Source organism: Melampsora larici-populina, assembly GCF_000204055.1.
Source record: "Melampsora larici-populina 98AG31 unplaced genomic scaffold MELLAscaffold_16, whole genome shotgun sequence".
Taxonomy (NCBI): Eukaryota; Fungi; Basidiomycota; class Pucciniomycetes; order Pucciniales; family Melampsoraceae; genus Melampsora; species Melampsora laricis-populina.
The window spans coordinates 1,440,987-1,454,851 of record NW_006768780.1 but is presented as its reverse complement, the minus strand read 5'-3'; the positions used below and the strand labels follow the sequence as shown (position 1 = coordinate 1,454,851).

At 44.1% G+C, this 13,865-nt stretch overlaps 4 protein-coding genes across 4 annotated transcripts; 1 reads left to right on the top strand and 3 right to left on the bottom strand.

The window, feature by feature from the left end:
* Positions 1 to 1,519: 1,519 nt before the first annotated feature.
* On the top strand, positions 1,520 to 2,198 carry MELLADRAFT_86065 (uncharacterized protein; the record flags this gene model as incomplete). Its single annotated transcript, XM_007409530.1, has 3 exons — positions 1,520 to 1,604; positions 1,711 to 1,878; positions 2,041 to 2,198. The coding sequence occupies 3 exons, from the start codon at positions 1,520 to 1,522 to the stop codon at positions 2,196 to 2,198; spliced, it is 411 nt and encodes a 136-aa protein (XP_007409592.1).
* Positions 2,181 to 3,375, bottom strand: MELLADRAFT_56009 (uncharacterized protein; the record flags this gene model as incomplete). The annotated part of the gene is made up of 5 exons (XM_007409502.1): positions 2,181 to 2,252; positions 2,364 to 2,410; positions 2,477 to 2,765; positions 2,864 to 3,139; positions 3,225 to 3,375. 2 exons carry the CDS (start codon positions 3,356 to 3,358, stop codon positions 3,085 to 3,087), a joined length of 189 nt encoding a protein of 62 aa, XP_007409564.1.
* Positions 3,376 to 4,465: 1,090 nt separating this feature from the next.
* Positions 4,466 to 5,613, bottom strand: MELLADRAFT_56008 (uncharacterized protein; the record flags this gene model as incomplete). Its single annotated transcript, XM_007409501.1, has 6 exons — positions 4,466 to 4,563; positions 4,671 to 4,815; positions 4,882 to 4,931; positions 5,026 to 5,122; positions 5,237 to 5,323; positions 5,391 to 5,613. The coding sequence occupies 4 exons, from the start codon at positions 5,093 to 5,095 to the stop codon at positions 4,526 to 4,528; spliced, it is 303 nt and encodes a 100-aa protein (XP_007409563.1).
* A 1,199-nt stretch (positions 5,614 to 6,812) lies between these two features.
* Positions 6,813 to 8,425, bottom strand: MELLADRAFT_86064 (uncharacterized protein; the record flags this gene model as incomplete). The annotated part of the gene is made up of 2 exons (XM_007409500.1): positions 6,813 to 6,861; positions 6,993 to 8,425. 2 exons carry the CDS (start codon positions 8,423 to 8,425, stop codon positions 6,813 to 6,815), a joined length of 1,482 nt encoding a protein of 493 aa, XP_007409562.1.
* Positions 8,426 to 13,865: the final 5,440 nt, after the last annotated feature.

Sequence of the window (13,865 nt, the reverse complement as noted above, 5' to 3'; positions counted from 1 at the left end):
TCATAGGCTGTTTACCACCTTCCCAACTGTATCAAATCCTTTCCCATTGCGGTCATTATTGTCTTATTTATCATTATCTTTGCTCTTTATCATTTTTAGCAAGTAACCACCAATCATAAATCAATAGTAAAGTAGTGCTTCATCTCTTTATCAAAACTTCCTCAAAGCTGTATGATTGATCATGACAGTTTTGATTTTGATTCTGCTGCATTATTCACCAGGAAGTTGGCCACCCTATCTGCCAATCATGAATCAGAGGGTGGCCCCAACAATAAATCCCTGTCTCATGTTCAACCACTATATTCTCAGATTGTCCCTTACTCCTCAATGCACCTAATCAAATTGTACAACCACTATTTTAACACTGTTTTGAACAAATTGTAAGGGCAAAAGTCAATGTTAAGGTTATTCAGTTTTTGGCAGGATTCAATTCAACTGCTGATGGTCTTTCACATCAAAAAAGTATCCTTACTCCCAACAAATTGGATATTCTTTGTAATGCAATTGAAGCTGATGTTGGAGAAACAATTTGAGAAAGCACATGTAATGATTTAAAGAATGAAGATGTGCTAATGCAAAATCACACAAAAAGGCCCACTTGGAAACAGTTCCTTGCCAGAACCACCATAACACAGGTGGTTTGTAGGTCCATGACGGCTTGCGGATTCCGTGAAAGGTAGAACCAAGAGAGGCATGCACGGCACTCGGTACCAACCTCAGTTGGCAGTAAAATGAGCCGTGCGCCTGAGAAAAGTTTTTCTCTCACGCTCTACCACTTCACGTCTCCTAGCCAAACTTGACTAGGACAATAGACGCAAGCCCATCTCTCTCAGGACTCAAGATACTCTCAGCAAGTATCTGAGGTGCTAATTTCCGTTGACCATCCCACCCACCCAGCAAAATAGATACGTCCCACCCTCTGACCCAATGGTGGACCCCAGCAAGCTGTTTTGGTTCCTGAAAATCAAAACCGCGGGGCTTCTTGGTTCAGGAAAACCAAAAAGCCCGGGAGGGGCCCCCACTACCCCCAACCCGCAAGATCTTGAAGTTTGTAAGGATCATGCATTAATGGGAGGACGTAATTACCTCACAAGCTCTCAAATAGATGATTTGGGATTCACTCCATTTCGAGTGGGCAAGTTTGCTCTACTGATCAGCACATTTGTTCTTAGTTATATGTGTATCATTCACACATACCACCCGAGCTCTACTTCTTATGTTTTACATATTGGTAGAGCGGAACGGGATGGCGGGCCGCAGGCCGGCCTGGCTTTGCGTGGGCTGGAAAACTTTCTTGCTCACGCAAAGGCCAAGACTGTCTGTTGACCTCGCTGGGTGGGTGGGTGGTATTTGTTAATGTAACAGATATAATTTGAGAACTGAAATTGCGGATCTCGAAAGGATGTGCTGAGTTCTGTTGCTGTATGGTGAGGGCGTGGGAGAGATGAAAGTTTTCTCTCTCGAAATCTTGGAGAGGAAAAGCTTTCCTCGCACGCCACGTTTGTCGCGCTATTGGCATATGCTTGTAGCCGTTTCAACGTGCACCCCAGCCATGGAACTCGCTGCCAAGTCGTGCCTTGGTTGGCCGCACCAATCCATTTCGAGTGGGCAATTTTGCTCTACTGATCAGCACATTTGTTCTTAGTTATATGTGTATCATTCACACATACCACCCGAGCTCTACTTCTTATGTTTTACATATTGGTAGAGCGGAACGGGATGGCGGGCCGCAGGCCGGCCTGGCTTTGCGTGGGCTGGAAAACTTTCTTGCTCACGCAAAGGCCAAGACTGTTTGCTGCGGGAAGTGTAGCGATCTACGGGTCTGGATGGTTGCTCGCCACCTCCCATCTGTCGTGGTTCTCGACGAGACTCGGCATGGTGAGTTGTCCCAAACTCGTAGGGAGCTACGACTCTTGTCTCATCTGTTTATCCTCTCTATTTCCATTTTGTACTGTTTACTATTTGACTCTTAAACGGACTACTCTTCCTATTTACAAATGGTACTTCAACTACTATCGGTCATATTGTCTAAAAATTGAGGAGGTTGGTCGAAAGCTTGGGAAGGCTGGTGTCGAGTGTCTCTCGGGAGTTTGAACGGGGTTCAACATCATGTGTTCTGTGGTCCCTTAACTGTGGCGTTCGTACAGGTGGGATCTACGGTATGTATCGAAACAACTACAAGGTTCAAGTGGCTTTAAACTTTCGTCGTTCATTCATCCGCATTTGGCTTTTTCTGCATTCCACGTTATAATGTGAGTTCTTTGTCTAACTCTTTTTGCTTGACTTTCGCTGAGACACTTACTATTCGTCACGGCTTGGGTTCCATTTCCTGCTTCTCAACGTTCCTTCTGTCTATCGCCCAGAGGATGTCCTTTGCTTCTTTCAGTTCAGCCGGGGAGTAGTCTTTTAGGTAAGCGTCAACTGCCTTCGATTTCCACCTGCCTTGTTCCATGATTCTTTCTTTCTTCCATCCTAGGTTCCAGCGTAGCGACGCACCACCTACCCGGAACGAGTGCCCTGACCACCCTCCCACTTTTACACCTCCCTCTCCCCAACGCGATTCCAAATTGCTCACGAAAAGTCGTCTCGAGAGAGGAACCCGTGCCTTGCCTATTCCAAAACCGAAAAGGGGTTCGTCCGGCTTGTAGGATGGGTTTCGTTCTATTAGCCTTTCTAGGGCTGCTACAGGGTCTAGCACGGATGGTTGTGATGCTATGCGAATGATCTGGACGTCACCCGGTTTTGCCGTCTTGGCTCTCCACAGGGTGAGTATCGCGATCTTCTTAGTACTTGAGCCTTCAAAATTTAGATCTCCGAAAGTTAACATCCCTTCACTCCTGGACTGCCTCGTGATTTCACCTAGGCGCATCATGCCCCAGAAAGCTACCAACGCCGCGGATGCGATCGCCTCTTGCACGTCTGACCTGCCTGCATAATCACATACTAGTCCTGTCAACTCCCGTAACATGATTGGGGTTTTTTCTCTATTTACGACGTCATTTTCTTCTTCTTTGTTCGCTTCTAGTGATGACTGTTCCTCGGCTCTCTCGGTTGCACGTATTAGGGAATCGACGACTGCCTGGTCTAGGAGAGGGGGGGTGAGTTTGGTTGCCAGTTGCCAAGCTCGAAGACCAGCCAGGTATTTGATTATGGTACTGGATTTGATGAGTCGTTTTTCTGTTGACTCTCTTTCTGCACCTGACTCGCCGGCCCATACTATGAAGCCGTAGATATCGATCGCTTTCACTGGTATGGCTTTCGTCCAGTCCTTGTTCTGGTCCTCGATATATTCTTTGAATTTCGCCACTGCGCTGCTATAGCCTTGCAGTGTTGTCTCGGCCCATGCTCCGCCTACCATGTGACTTGCGATCTGCCTAGTTTCCGCGTCTTCGATTCGCTCTACGGCTTCTTTGAAATTAGGTCTGTCGCTATTTCTGTTGGATCTTGGCATAATGGTATCTTGGATTCTTCGATGAAGCTGATTAGGTCTGCAGGTATCTCTAATTGTAATCGATCTGAGTCTTTTCTTCCGATTCGGATGCCTCTGGATAAGTTGTCAGCGTCGTTGTTTAGTGAGTCGACTCTTACTTCTTCGAGATCACAGTCAAGCTCTACTAATCTCCGTTGAATTTTCCGCCACTCCTTGTTCACCAAGACGTGTTTTGACTTCAAGTTTCGCACTAATCCCTCCGTGGTTGTGTTGTCTGTCAAAAACACTAGTCTCCGGCCTTTCACCTCGCACAACTTTGCCGCCATCTCCAGGCCTAATCGGACTGCAATGGTCTCGGCCCAAGCTATGTCACGCTTGATCCCTAGTTCGTCGGTGAGGTTCCAGCCGTCCTTTAGTCTCCACTGTGCCCACTTGCTGCCCACAATGACGCCTATTCCGTGTGTTATCGCCGCGTCGCCGACCCATCCTAGATCTAGCAGGCTTTTCTTTGGTAGCAATTTGTGGTTGGTGAAAGATTTTAAGGTACGTTTCCAATCCCAAAGGTCCTCCTTGACGTTGTTCGGCATTGCTCTCAACACTTTCTTGTTCACCCAGGTGGCCATCCAATGGTGTATGTTCGGTGTGAAACATTTCATCTGTGGCAACATATACGTTAGGTGATGGAGCCGTCCAGATAGCTTTTCCACTTCCTGGTAAGAAAAAGGTCCTCCTTGACTCAAAGCTTCGTCTACTTGAGTCTTTCTTTCCCTCAGCTTCTCTTCTGGTAGACGTACTGACTTGTCTTTACCATTCCATATGAAGCCTATATACCTTTGCTCTGTCGCGAACTCGGAGTACTTTCCGTCATTGGTTTTCACCCCTAGCCGTGCGCTGGCGTTCACTACGTCTATCATGGAGGTATTGTTTCCGCTTCCTTTAACTTTGATGAAAAGGTTGTCGTCAACCCAACGAAACACTTCGGCGAATCTGAATTCCGCTTTCATCAGTTCTTTCCAGGCGTCAGCAGGTCCTCCAAAACTGCCGCACCCCGCGACACCTCCAAACAACACCCTTGTGTCGAGTATAATGTATCCGTCATTTGGTCGTATCGCGAGGAATCTCCACTGGTTTGGGTGAGTCGGGATCTGGCGATATGCCTTTTCCCAGTCGAAGATTCCTAACTCCAGTTCACCTTCTGTTTCTACGAAAAATGTCGCTACCCTCGCAAAATCATCCCAAGTGGTTTTGAATTTCATTTTGTCCACGAAAGAGTTTACGGATGGAGTATTGTCGTCGTATTTTGGGTACAATAGGTCGTTTATGACCCTCTTTGTCCCATCGCCGTTGGTTACCACCCCCATCGGGCTGGTCCTAAAGAATCCAAGGTAATGTTGCGCTTCTTCTACTGTGAAAGGACCCCTCATCCTTCCTGAATCTAACTCCTTTTGCAGTTTCTCTACCATCACACCACTTCCGCCTACCGACCGTTCGTGATTTGGAGGTGAGTAATGGGCTAGGCCTTCTATTTTGTGATCTGGTATACCCTGGTCAAAACCTTCTTTGAAACCAATGAGTATCTTCTGGTGCTTTTCTAGGATATTGTGTTTCCGCAGCATTTTCTCCCACTCCACGAGGTCCATTTCGCAAGTAATTTCGGTTGGCCATTCCCTATTTGGTCTCAGAGTCGGTAGGGTTGGTCCGGAGTCCACTTTTTTGGTGTGGGTATCCGGTCTTTTCGGACCTTTTTCCTGACCCGTCTCTTTTCTTCTGGATGTTCCACTGCTGCTCTGTTCTACTTCACCGCAGGTATGCCGCGATTCGTCGCCTGCGTTCTCGTTTAGCGCGACGTCACTGTGGGAATAGGGTCAACAAGCGTGAGCCATCTCCTCTTAGGTTTGCTTCTCTCTCACTCTCTGTTTTCTCGGAAGGTAATTCTGATGATACTTTGCATTATGTGCAGCTTGCTCATTTCATGACTCAAACCAAGGATAAAAAGGAAGTACGGGGAGGGGCGTTCTCTGACATATGTGTCCTTCTTTGAACAACTGATTTCCGTTGGGACACGACCCCGTGACGTAAAGGAGAAAAAGGTTTGGAAACAAAAAGAAAAACGGATGGAGATGTAAACAACGTCATAATTTTCGTAGGATAAAAATGATAAAGATTCTTCGAGCACACAACACGCAATACGTTGAGCACCCCTTCCTATTCTTTCTACGAAGATGCACAGCCCCCAATCACAAGTCACTGGCAGGCCAGTGCCTCCCACCGACCCTAGCAAGTTATGAGCAAGTTATGAGAAAGTTATGAAATGGATATCAAATGGATAACATCCATCGATTGAGAATTTGTTGAGAAGTGGTTGGGAGACCACCAAAATTGAGATGATGTCATACAGCATCATAAACCTGTACAAACCTGCTCCTGTATTTCCCCACCAAGAATATATAGTTTATTAACCTTTGTGACATAAATTGACTGAGTTATTGAGGTTTGAAAAAAAAATCACGGACAAAAAATACTATTTTTGTACTATACCTAAGAATTGCTTCTGGAATATCTTCCAGCTTCATCAATATACATACACAAAAAAATTGATATTCCTTTTCAAAACATGTTTCTCCACATTTTTGTCCCCTAAAGCCTTCCTGTATGGGCAGTATTTCTACATGTAATTCCTGAATGTGTCTGCAAGTGTGATTTTCTGAAGTTCTTTGCCCCAAGAAAAATTTGAGGGACATATTGCCAAAATCATTCTGAATTTGATTGATGTACATGTAGATGGTATTTGACAAAAATTTCTGCCATAAACTTTGCCATATTCTGCCTAGAAACAAAGAATCAATCAAATTGTTGACTGCTCATGTACACACCACAATTACATATAGAAATACTGCCCATACAGGAAGGTTCTAGGGGACAAAAATGTGGAGAAACATGTTTTCAAAAGGAATATCAATTTTTTTGTGTATGTATATTGATGAAGCTGGAAGATATTCCAGAATCAATTCTTAGGTATAGTACAAAAATAGTATTTTTTGTCCGTGATTTTTTTTTCAAACCTCAATAACTCAGTCAATTTATGTCACAAAGGTTAATAAACTATATATTCTTGGTGGGGAAATACAGGAGCAGGTTTGTACAGGTTTATGATGCTGTATGACATCATCTCAATTTTGGTGGTATGACATATTTTGCTGGTAACTGACCCAAAACATCTTGATAGCAGATGGATGTTATGCTGAAAACCAATTGAAGTTTTGTTGAAAACATTTTGGAGACATCGGATGTACTGGCCTGCCAGTGACCAGTAGTTGGGGGCTGTGATGGTTGTTGTCTCATCTTCCCCTTCTCTTTTTGCTGTTCTTTGTCCCTAGCCAAATTATGGCCTCTTTTGGCGGCTGAGCTTCGGTGGCGCGAAACCATACAAGCTTCTGGTTTCAGATTTAGGACATGGACAGGACAGGAAAAACACGGTGAGGGTTTTGCACAAAAAAGGGGGATATGAAGTGTTTGAAGAAAGAAAGGAATTGAAAGGAAGACCTATCGTAAATTGACTTACCATTTGTTTGTGTTGTTACGATGCACGATTGCTAAAGCGCCGTTTTGGTTTCCGCCCCCGCTCGTTCCCGGCTTTGGCACAATGGCCAGTTGGTTGCTCGGTTCGCTGGGACCCGCGGTGGTGCCGCCTTGGTTGAAACCTTGGTTGCTCCCGCTCGCGTATGAGTACGATTGGTACGGGACGTAGGGTTGATACGGAAGATGGGATTGGTGTTGGTAATGGCCGCCGAAAGAATTGAAAGGGAAGGTGGTATGCCCTTTGTTATAGTGCTGGCCGCTTTCGTGAGCTCTCCCTTGGTCATTTTCATTTCGTCTATCATTTCGGTTCTTGTTTTTCTGATACCTACTCTTTCCTCTTCTCCCACCGTTTTGGTCCTCTCGGTTACCGTTTCTCCAGCTACCGTGTGAGTTGTTTTGATTGGCGGCGGCGAATTCCCTCTTGATCAAGCTACGCTCCTTCGCCACCGAGAGATCAGGAGTCTCTACCGTCGCTATGTAGGGATTCTCGGCGTGGCTTCGCTCGCCTAAAGACTCTGCCTTGTCTTTGGCTGCTCTGAGTATGTCTTCGTGGAGTACTCCCGCATTACTCATTACACACTTTCCCTCTACCATTCTGTGTTGCATCACTAATTTTCTGACTTTGATGCAGTACCGTAGGGCTACCATCCAGCAGGAAGTCGATCTTCTGATGTCGATTACGTTCGTCTTGTGCTGCCTGAAATTTTCGGCGCATTTTGGCATGTGGTAGTATTCTTCTACATACCGGATGAACAAATCCATATGATCTATCCACTCGCCGTATGAGAGGAGTAACTCGTCTTTTGGTTGTAAACCCGAGTACGTCATAGTGTCGTCACCTTCCTGCAGCTCTTTTACCGTTTTTAATTTCTTTTGACTTGCCTTCTCTGAATCTCGGTCAATCCAATCCATGTTGAATACCGTTAATGGCACGTAACTCTTCAGCTTGGTCATTCTTTGATGGAAACAGTGCGACAGTTTTAAAAGGCTGTTATTGGAGAGCTGCTGATCGTCTACAAAGGTGATGTCTTCCTCCGGGTTCGTACTATCCTCTTCTTCTTTTTCTGCCCCTTTGCCTTTTGCTTTGGGGGTAGCGTAGGACGTGAGGTTGTTGGAGGATGACGTAGAGGGGATTGTTGACGTGGCTTGTACAGGATTTGGTACCGCTCTCGTAACTGTGCTTGTTGCTTCTGGCTCGGGCTCCAGTTTACGAGTTTTCTTCGTAGACACCCGTGCTGGTGCTCGTGCGTGGTTTGGATCCTCGTCGGCGATTAAGGATTCAGTCCTTGGCCTCCGCTTTCCGGTCTGGACTGGTTCGCGGTTGCTTCGCCTGCCTCTTCTCGTCTCCGCCTCCGGATCGAACGGGATGTCACCGTACATAGCTTCGTAGGCTCCGAGCATCGTTCTGCCTAACATGACTTCGTCTTGATTGAACGTGTCCACTATGGTGAGCCACCACTGGTTTCTGCTTTCCAGTTGTGCATCTAAAAATTTTCCGTAGGGTAAAGGTCAGACCAAATTCTGATTCTTTTTGTATGTCCGTTATTCACTACGACTATCTCTACCCAGTGTCTGTACTACGACTTATTTATAGGGGTCTTCGGGAATGTGTTTTATGTGTAAAGTCGTCTTCACATCGCCTTCTAAAAAAGGGACACCTGGATATAGCTCCAGTCGCCTCGGCTAACGCCGGCGTGTACTTCTCCAGACACGTAAAAGCCTGGGGAATTTCCCGCTCTGTGGATCCAGCTAGTGGCAGAGACGTGTAGTATTTCGGACCACGGATATAGCTCCGGTTAGCCTCGGCTACGCCGGGAGGCACTTTTAAGCCTGCACGTACCAGACGTGAAAAAACTGGAACGTAGATTTTTGAAGGGTGGAACTGGACGTGGATGTTGGACAGGGATGTGGGTGATGGACAACGCGGACGGTGGAGTCTTTGGGGGTTGTGGTGATAGAATTGATCGGTGTATACTGAAACTTACCACTTATGTTTGTCTCAACTCCTCTTGTCTCTTCCTCGCTCAAATCGCTACTGGCTTCTGTTGATTCCTTTTCCATTCTCACAGGGCCGAAAGGACATATCAGCCCGGCTACGCTTGTCCCTGTCGCTCTTTCCGTATTTGTCGGTGCGTTGTCCGTTTGACCTGACGTTTGTTCGTGGTTATTTACGAATTCGATGTCTTCTTCCTCCTCTGGTGCCGTAGGTTCTGCATCTTCACCTTCAGCTTGCGATCCTTCTTGAGCCTGATTGTTCGCCTTGTTACGGTTCCTAGACCTGCTTCTAAGCCTGGGTCCTGACTTCCCGTTACGGACTGCCACCACAACTCTCCTTCTCGATTCCGCTAGTTCCTCTATAAAAGTTACCATTTTCCTGAAAACATGAATTGAGATTCGGCAATTCGTTGGATAATCAATTTGTTAATGTCACACATATAATTTGAGAACTGAAATTGCGGATCTCCAAAGGATGTGCTGAGTTCTGTTGCTGTATGGTGAGGGCGTGGGAGAGATGAAAGTTTTCTCTCTCAAAAGCTTGGAGAGGAAAAGCTTTCCTCGCACGCCACGTTTGTCGCGCTATTGGCATATGCTTGTAGCCGTTTCAACGTGCACCCCAGCCATGGAACTCGCTGCCAAGTCGTGCCTTGGTTGGCCGCACCAAACAAAGACGGTAAGTAAATTACCTTGTAAGGAACTTTACCTGAAACATCAGGTAGAAAGCTGAGAATGGATACTAAGAGAAAGATAGAAGGGACTTAGGGTATTAGTCAATGGAGGAAAGTTCACAGTAAGACTAATGGAGGAATAGTCATGAACTTCTATGAGAGGAGGAATCATGGTCATACTCACAAATATGTTTGCCTATAAATAAGGCCGTAGTCAATACCTTGTATATATTTTGACGGTACACAAACTTAAACACCCAACCTGAAAGCCCATGGACAAAACCCATGACAACCCAATTGTTTTTGGGGTTTTGTCCATTGGTTTTCTGCTTCCACGTTGGACAAAACCCAAAAAACAATCAGGTTGTCATGGGTTTTGTCCATGGGTTTTTAGGTTGGGTTTTCATGTTTGTGTACCACTATTATTCCCCATCTTATTATCAGTACAAATAAAATTAAACCTCATCACTTTAACAGCTGGCTCAATTTCTTATCTGAAAATTGATTCTTCCCTCTCATCTGGTGGCAGAGACACCAATATAGTAACTCTTGATCCTTCATCACAACTATGGCAAAATCCAAATCTTTACTACTTTCAAAACCAAGCCTCAGAAACCAGTGTTGAACATCAGTCTAGAATAATTACATGTGATTAATAAACAAGATCAATGTTCAACTGTCCAGAAAAAATCTTTAAAAGAATATTAATAAGGCTTTTGTTCATCCGTAAAGTTTTGTTCTCATTTCAAACTTCCCCTCATTCTAGATAAGTGTTGATCATGTGATTTTGTGTTGTGCACGAGTCGTATGATTTCACCGAGATAAGTTAGAGCATATTTGATTGGTATTCAACATATATTTAGATTTGAATAGCCAATAGGGTGGTGGGCACCACACTGATCGATTCAGTAAAGGCCTGTGTCCATATGTATGAACCTTTCAGCTCAGAACTACCATCCTGAGCAAAAGATATGAAAACCATCAACAAGCCCATTCAAAGTAGCCTAAGATCATGGAAGGGAAGCTCATGAAGTCATGTGTAACAAATACATCAAAAAACTAAAAGATAATCAATGTGTGACCTGGACAGAATCCAAGTTCTGAGTTGTCACAAAACATGCTCTTCAAATTTTAATTGAAAAATCCTCTGCTTTTCAAATTTTATGGTAATTTTTCTGAATGAAAAGGAGTAAAATGCCATTCTGTTCAGAGAATCGAATTTGGTGTTCCAACAAGTAGCATTGTGGCCAGGAGTCAAGGGTAACAGTTTGAGATTCATACTTTTTGCAACTTGTGTAATATGTCTGCACCAAGGAGCCAATCAAGCAACCTGGCACGAGATGAAGTTATCCTGATGAACAGAAGAAAAATGTGGTTAGATTCCATTGATCATCTGGATGTGAGACAGTGGTTATTACCTGGGCCATTAACACATTGAGACGGAGAACATGTTTCCTTGATGTGTTTTCTTGAATTCATTTGGGGTCAAACCTTCAGGTGTGATGTCATTGTCATCTTCCTGGTTGCACTTTCTCCTGTTTGGCTTTGTCATAGTCCGGAGGAGCACAGGCACTTTCCTCAGATTCTGAGTTGTTATCAGTTTCTTCTTCCTCAGGTAAAGTCATTTCTTCAGCTAAAGATTGATTGTTGTTGTCTTCAATAACAATTGCAGTCAGTTTCATCTTTGCACTGCAGACATTATTCGGGTTCCCCAAGTGGGCAGGGAAAAATGATTGGGAGTATGATTTGTCATAAAATGGTCTATCACTCCACACCTGAGCCATAACACCCACACTACATATGTGTAGCAGGCTCAGTGAATATGTGGTTATCATGTACATACAGTTCTGCTCAGTTATCTGCTCATCAGGACAAGTTATTCATATGTAATACATGCTGTAACTTCTTTCAGATTGAAAAAAGCTTCCAAAAGATTGACTACATACACTGACTCAATGTTTTGGTGTGATCTCATCAACTCAACTGCATGTAACACACTTTCTGTTACTAAGACATAGCTTCAACAATATTGCCTGAGCAGCTACAGAATTATATGTAGTGAATTTTTGGGAAAAAAATTTCAAAGTCGAAAAAGTTACATGTGGTATAACATGTGATTTATTTATTCTGATGGGCAAAAAACTGAGCAGACCTGTATGTACATGATAGACAACTATTGACTTAGCTTGCTGCACATATGTAGTGTGGGTGAAATGGCCCAGGTGTGCAGTATTAGATTCTTTTATGAAAAACTGTACTATTAATCATTTTCCTCTGCCAAATTGGGGAAGTTGAATGATGTTTACAGTGTTGTCTTCCTCGGCAATAACAGGCCGTCATTCATCAATGGGGAAGACTCCTAAGATCAATTTGCACTGTTGATTTCAAGATGGTAGAGTTTGTCCAAGGTCCACCAAGCCACCCTTGACTGTTGATGAGAGCTTGTGAAGGAGACATTGAACATGTGCAGTTGTTGTGTTCCACATGTAAGAGGTCATAATTGAGCCAGCCTTGGTATTTTCCACTTGCGTTCTCCTTTGTCTTACTGAGATCTCTCCACATTCTTCTAAAGCTTGAACTTGTATAGACCAATACTGGAATTTGAAAAGATCCAGACAATCAAAAAAATTGAATAAAAAACATGATAAAGAAGTCACAGGGCTTGATGTGGAAAGAGGGTGCCTTGAAAATATTGGTTAATAGAAAGGGGTTGGGGTTGTCCAACCCCTTGCTGTTGAATAAATAAGGCTGTTGGTTCAATTTGGGGTTGGCTGATGAAGGTTGAAAGATCCTGGCTCACAAAGCTGGATTAACCCTCTTCTTATTCCATTTGAATACAGCAAGGTCTAACTTCAAATCCATTTCCAATTCCAAACCTTTCCAGAGCGGATTGGGCACGGATTCAACAACTTGTCACCTCCTCCAATCCATAAGTCAACTAGTCTACAGCCTTCATTCTACCATGGCAACTCCCAAACCACCTAAGAAGCAACAAAGACAACCTCAAAAGACACCAGCACCAGCTTCTCAAAAGCCTCCCCAAAAATCCAAAGCCAAACAAGCGTCTCCACCAAATTCTGGTGCTCAAAATGAAACTACACAGGAATCTCAAGGTGATACTCAAATTGATCATGATGAAGACACAGAGATCACCAAGCATAGAAAATGCTGGCTCACCCCTGATAGTGATGGCAAATGCAACTTAGATCTCATTGCTGAATGGTGCAGAACTTTTGAGAACTACAATGTGTGGCAAACACAACAGAAGAGTGTTTTATGTGAACAAGTTGCTGCTTTCCTTATTTCAAATGGACATGCAGACAGAGGAGGTCAAAAGTGCAAAAAGAAAGTAAGTGCTGCTTTCTTGTAACTTGGTTATGATTTGTCTTAACTTTTCATTTTGATATGTAGATTGGAACCCTTGCACGGTGGCTCCACAATGCTGATAAACTCCAAAAAGGGACTGGGGAAGGAAATCAGGATTCAGGCGTTGAGTTCACTGTGTCCAAGGAGGACCTTGCTGTATTCAAATGGAATAAGAAGAGGGTTAATTCAGCTTTGTGAGCCAGGATCTTTCAACCTTCATCAGCCAACCCCAAATTGAACCAACAGCCTTATTTATTCAACAGCAAGGGGTTGGACAACCCCAACCCCTTTCTATTAACCAATATTTTCAAGGCACCCTCTTTCCACATCAAGCCCTGTGACTTCTTTATCATGTTTTTTATTCAATTTTTTTGATTGTCTGGATCTTTTCAAATTCCAGTATCGGTCTATACAAGTTCAAGCTTTAGAAGAATGTGGAGAGATCTCAGTAAGACAAAGGAGAACGCAAGTGGAAAATACCAAGGCTGGCTCAATTATGACCTCTTACATGTGGAACACAACAACTGCACATGTTCAATGTCTCCTTCACAAGCTCTCATCAACAGTCAAGGGTGGCTTGGTGGACCTTGGACAAACTCTACCATCTTGAAATCAACAGTGCAAATTGATCTTAGGAGTCTTCCCCATTGATGAATGACGGCCTGTTATTGCCGAGGAAGACAAAGATGAAACTGATTGCAATTGTTATTGAAGACAACAACAATCAATCTTTAGCTGAAGAAATGACTTTACCTGAGGAAGAAGAAACTGATAACAACTCAGAATCTGAGGAAAGTGCCTGTTCTCCTCCGGACTATGACAAA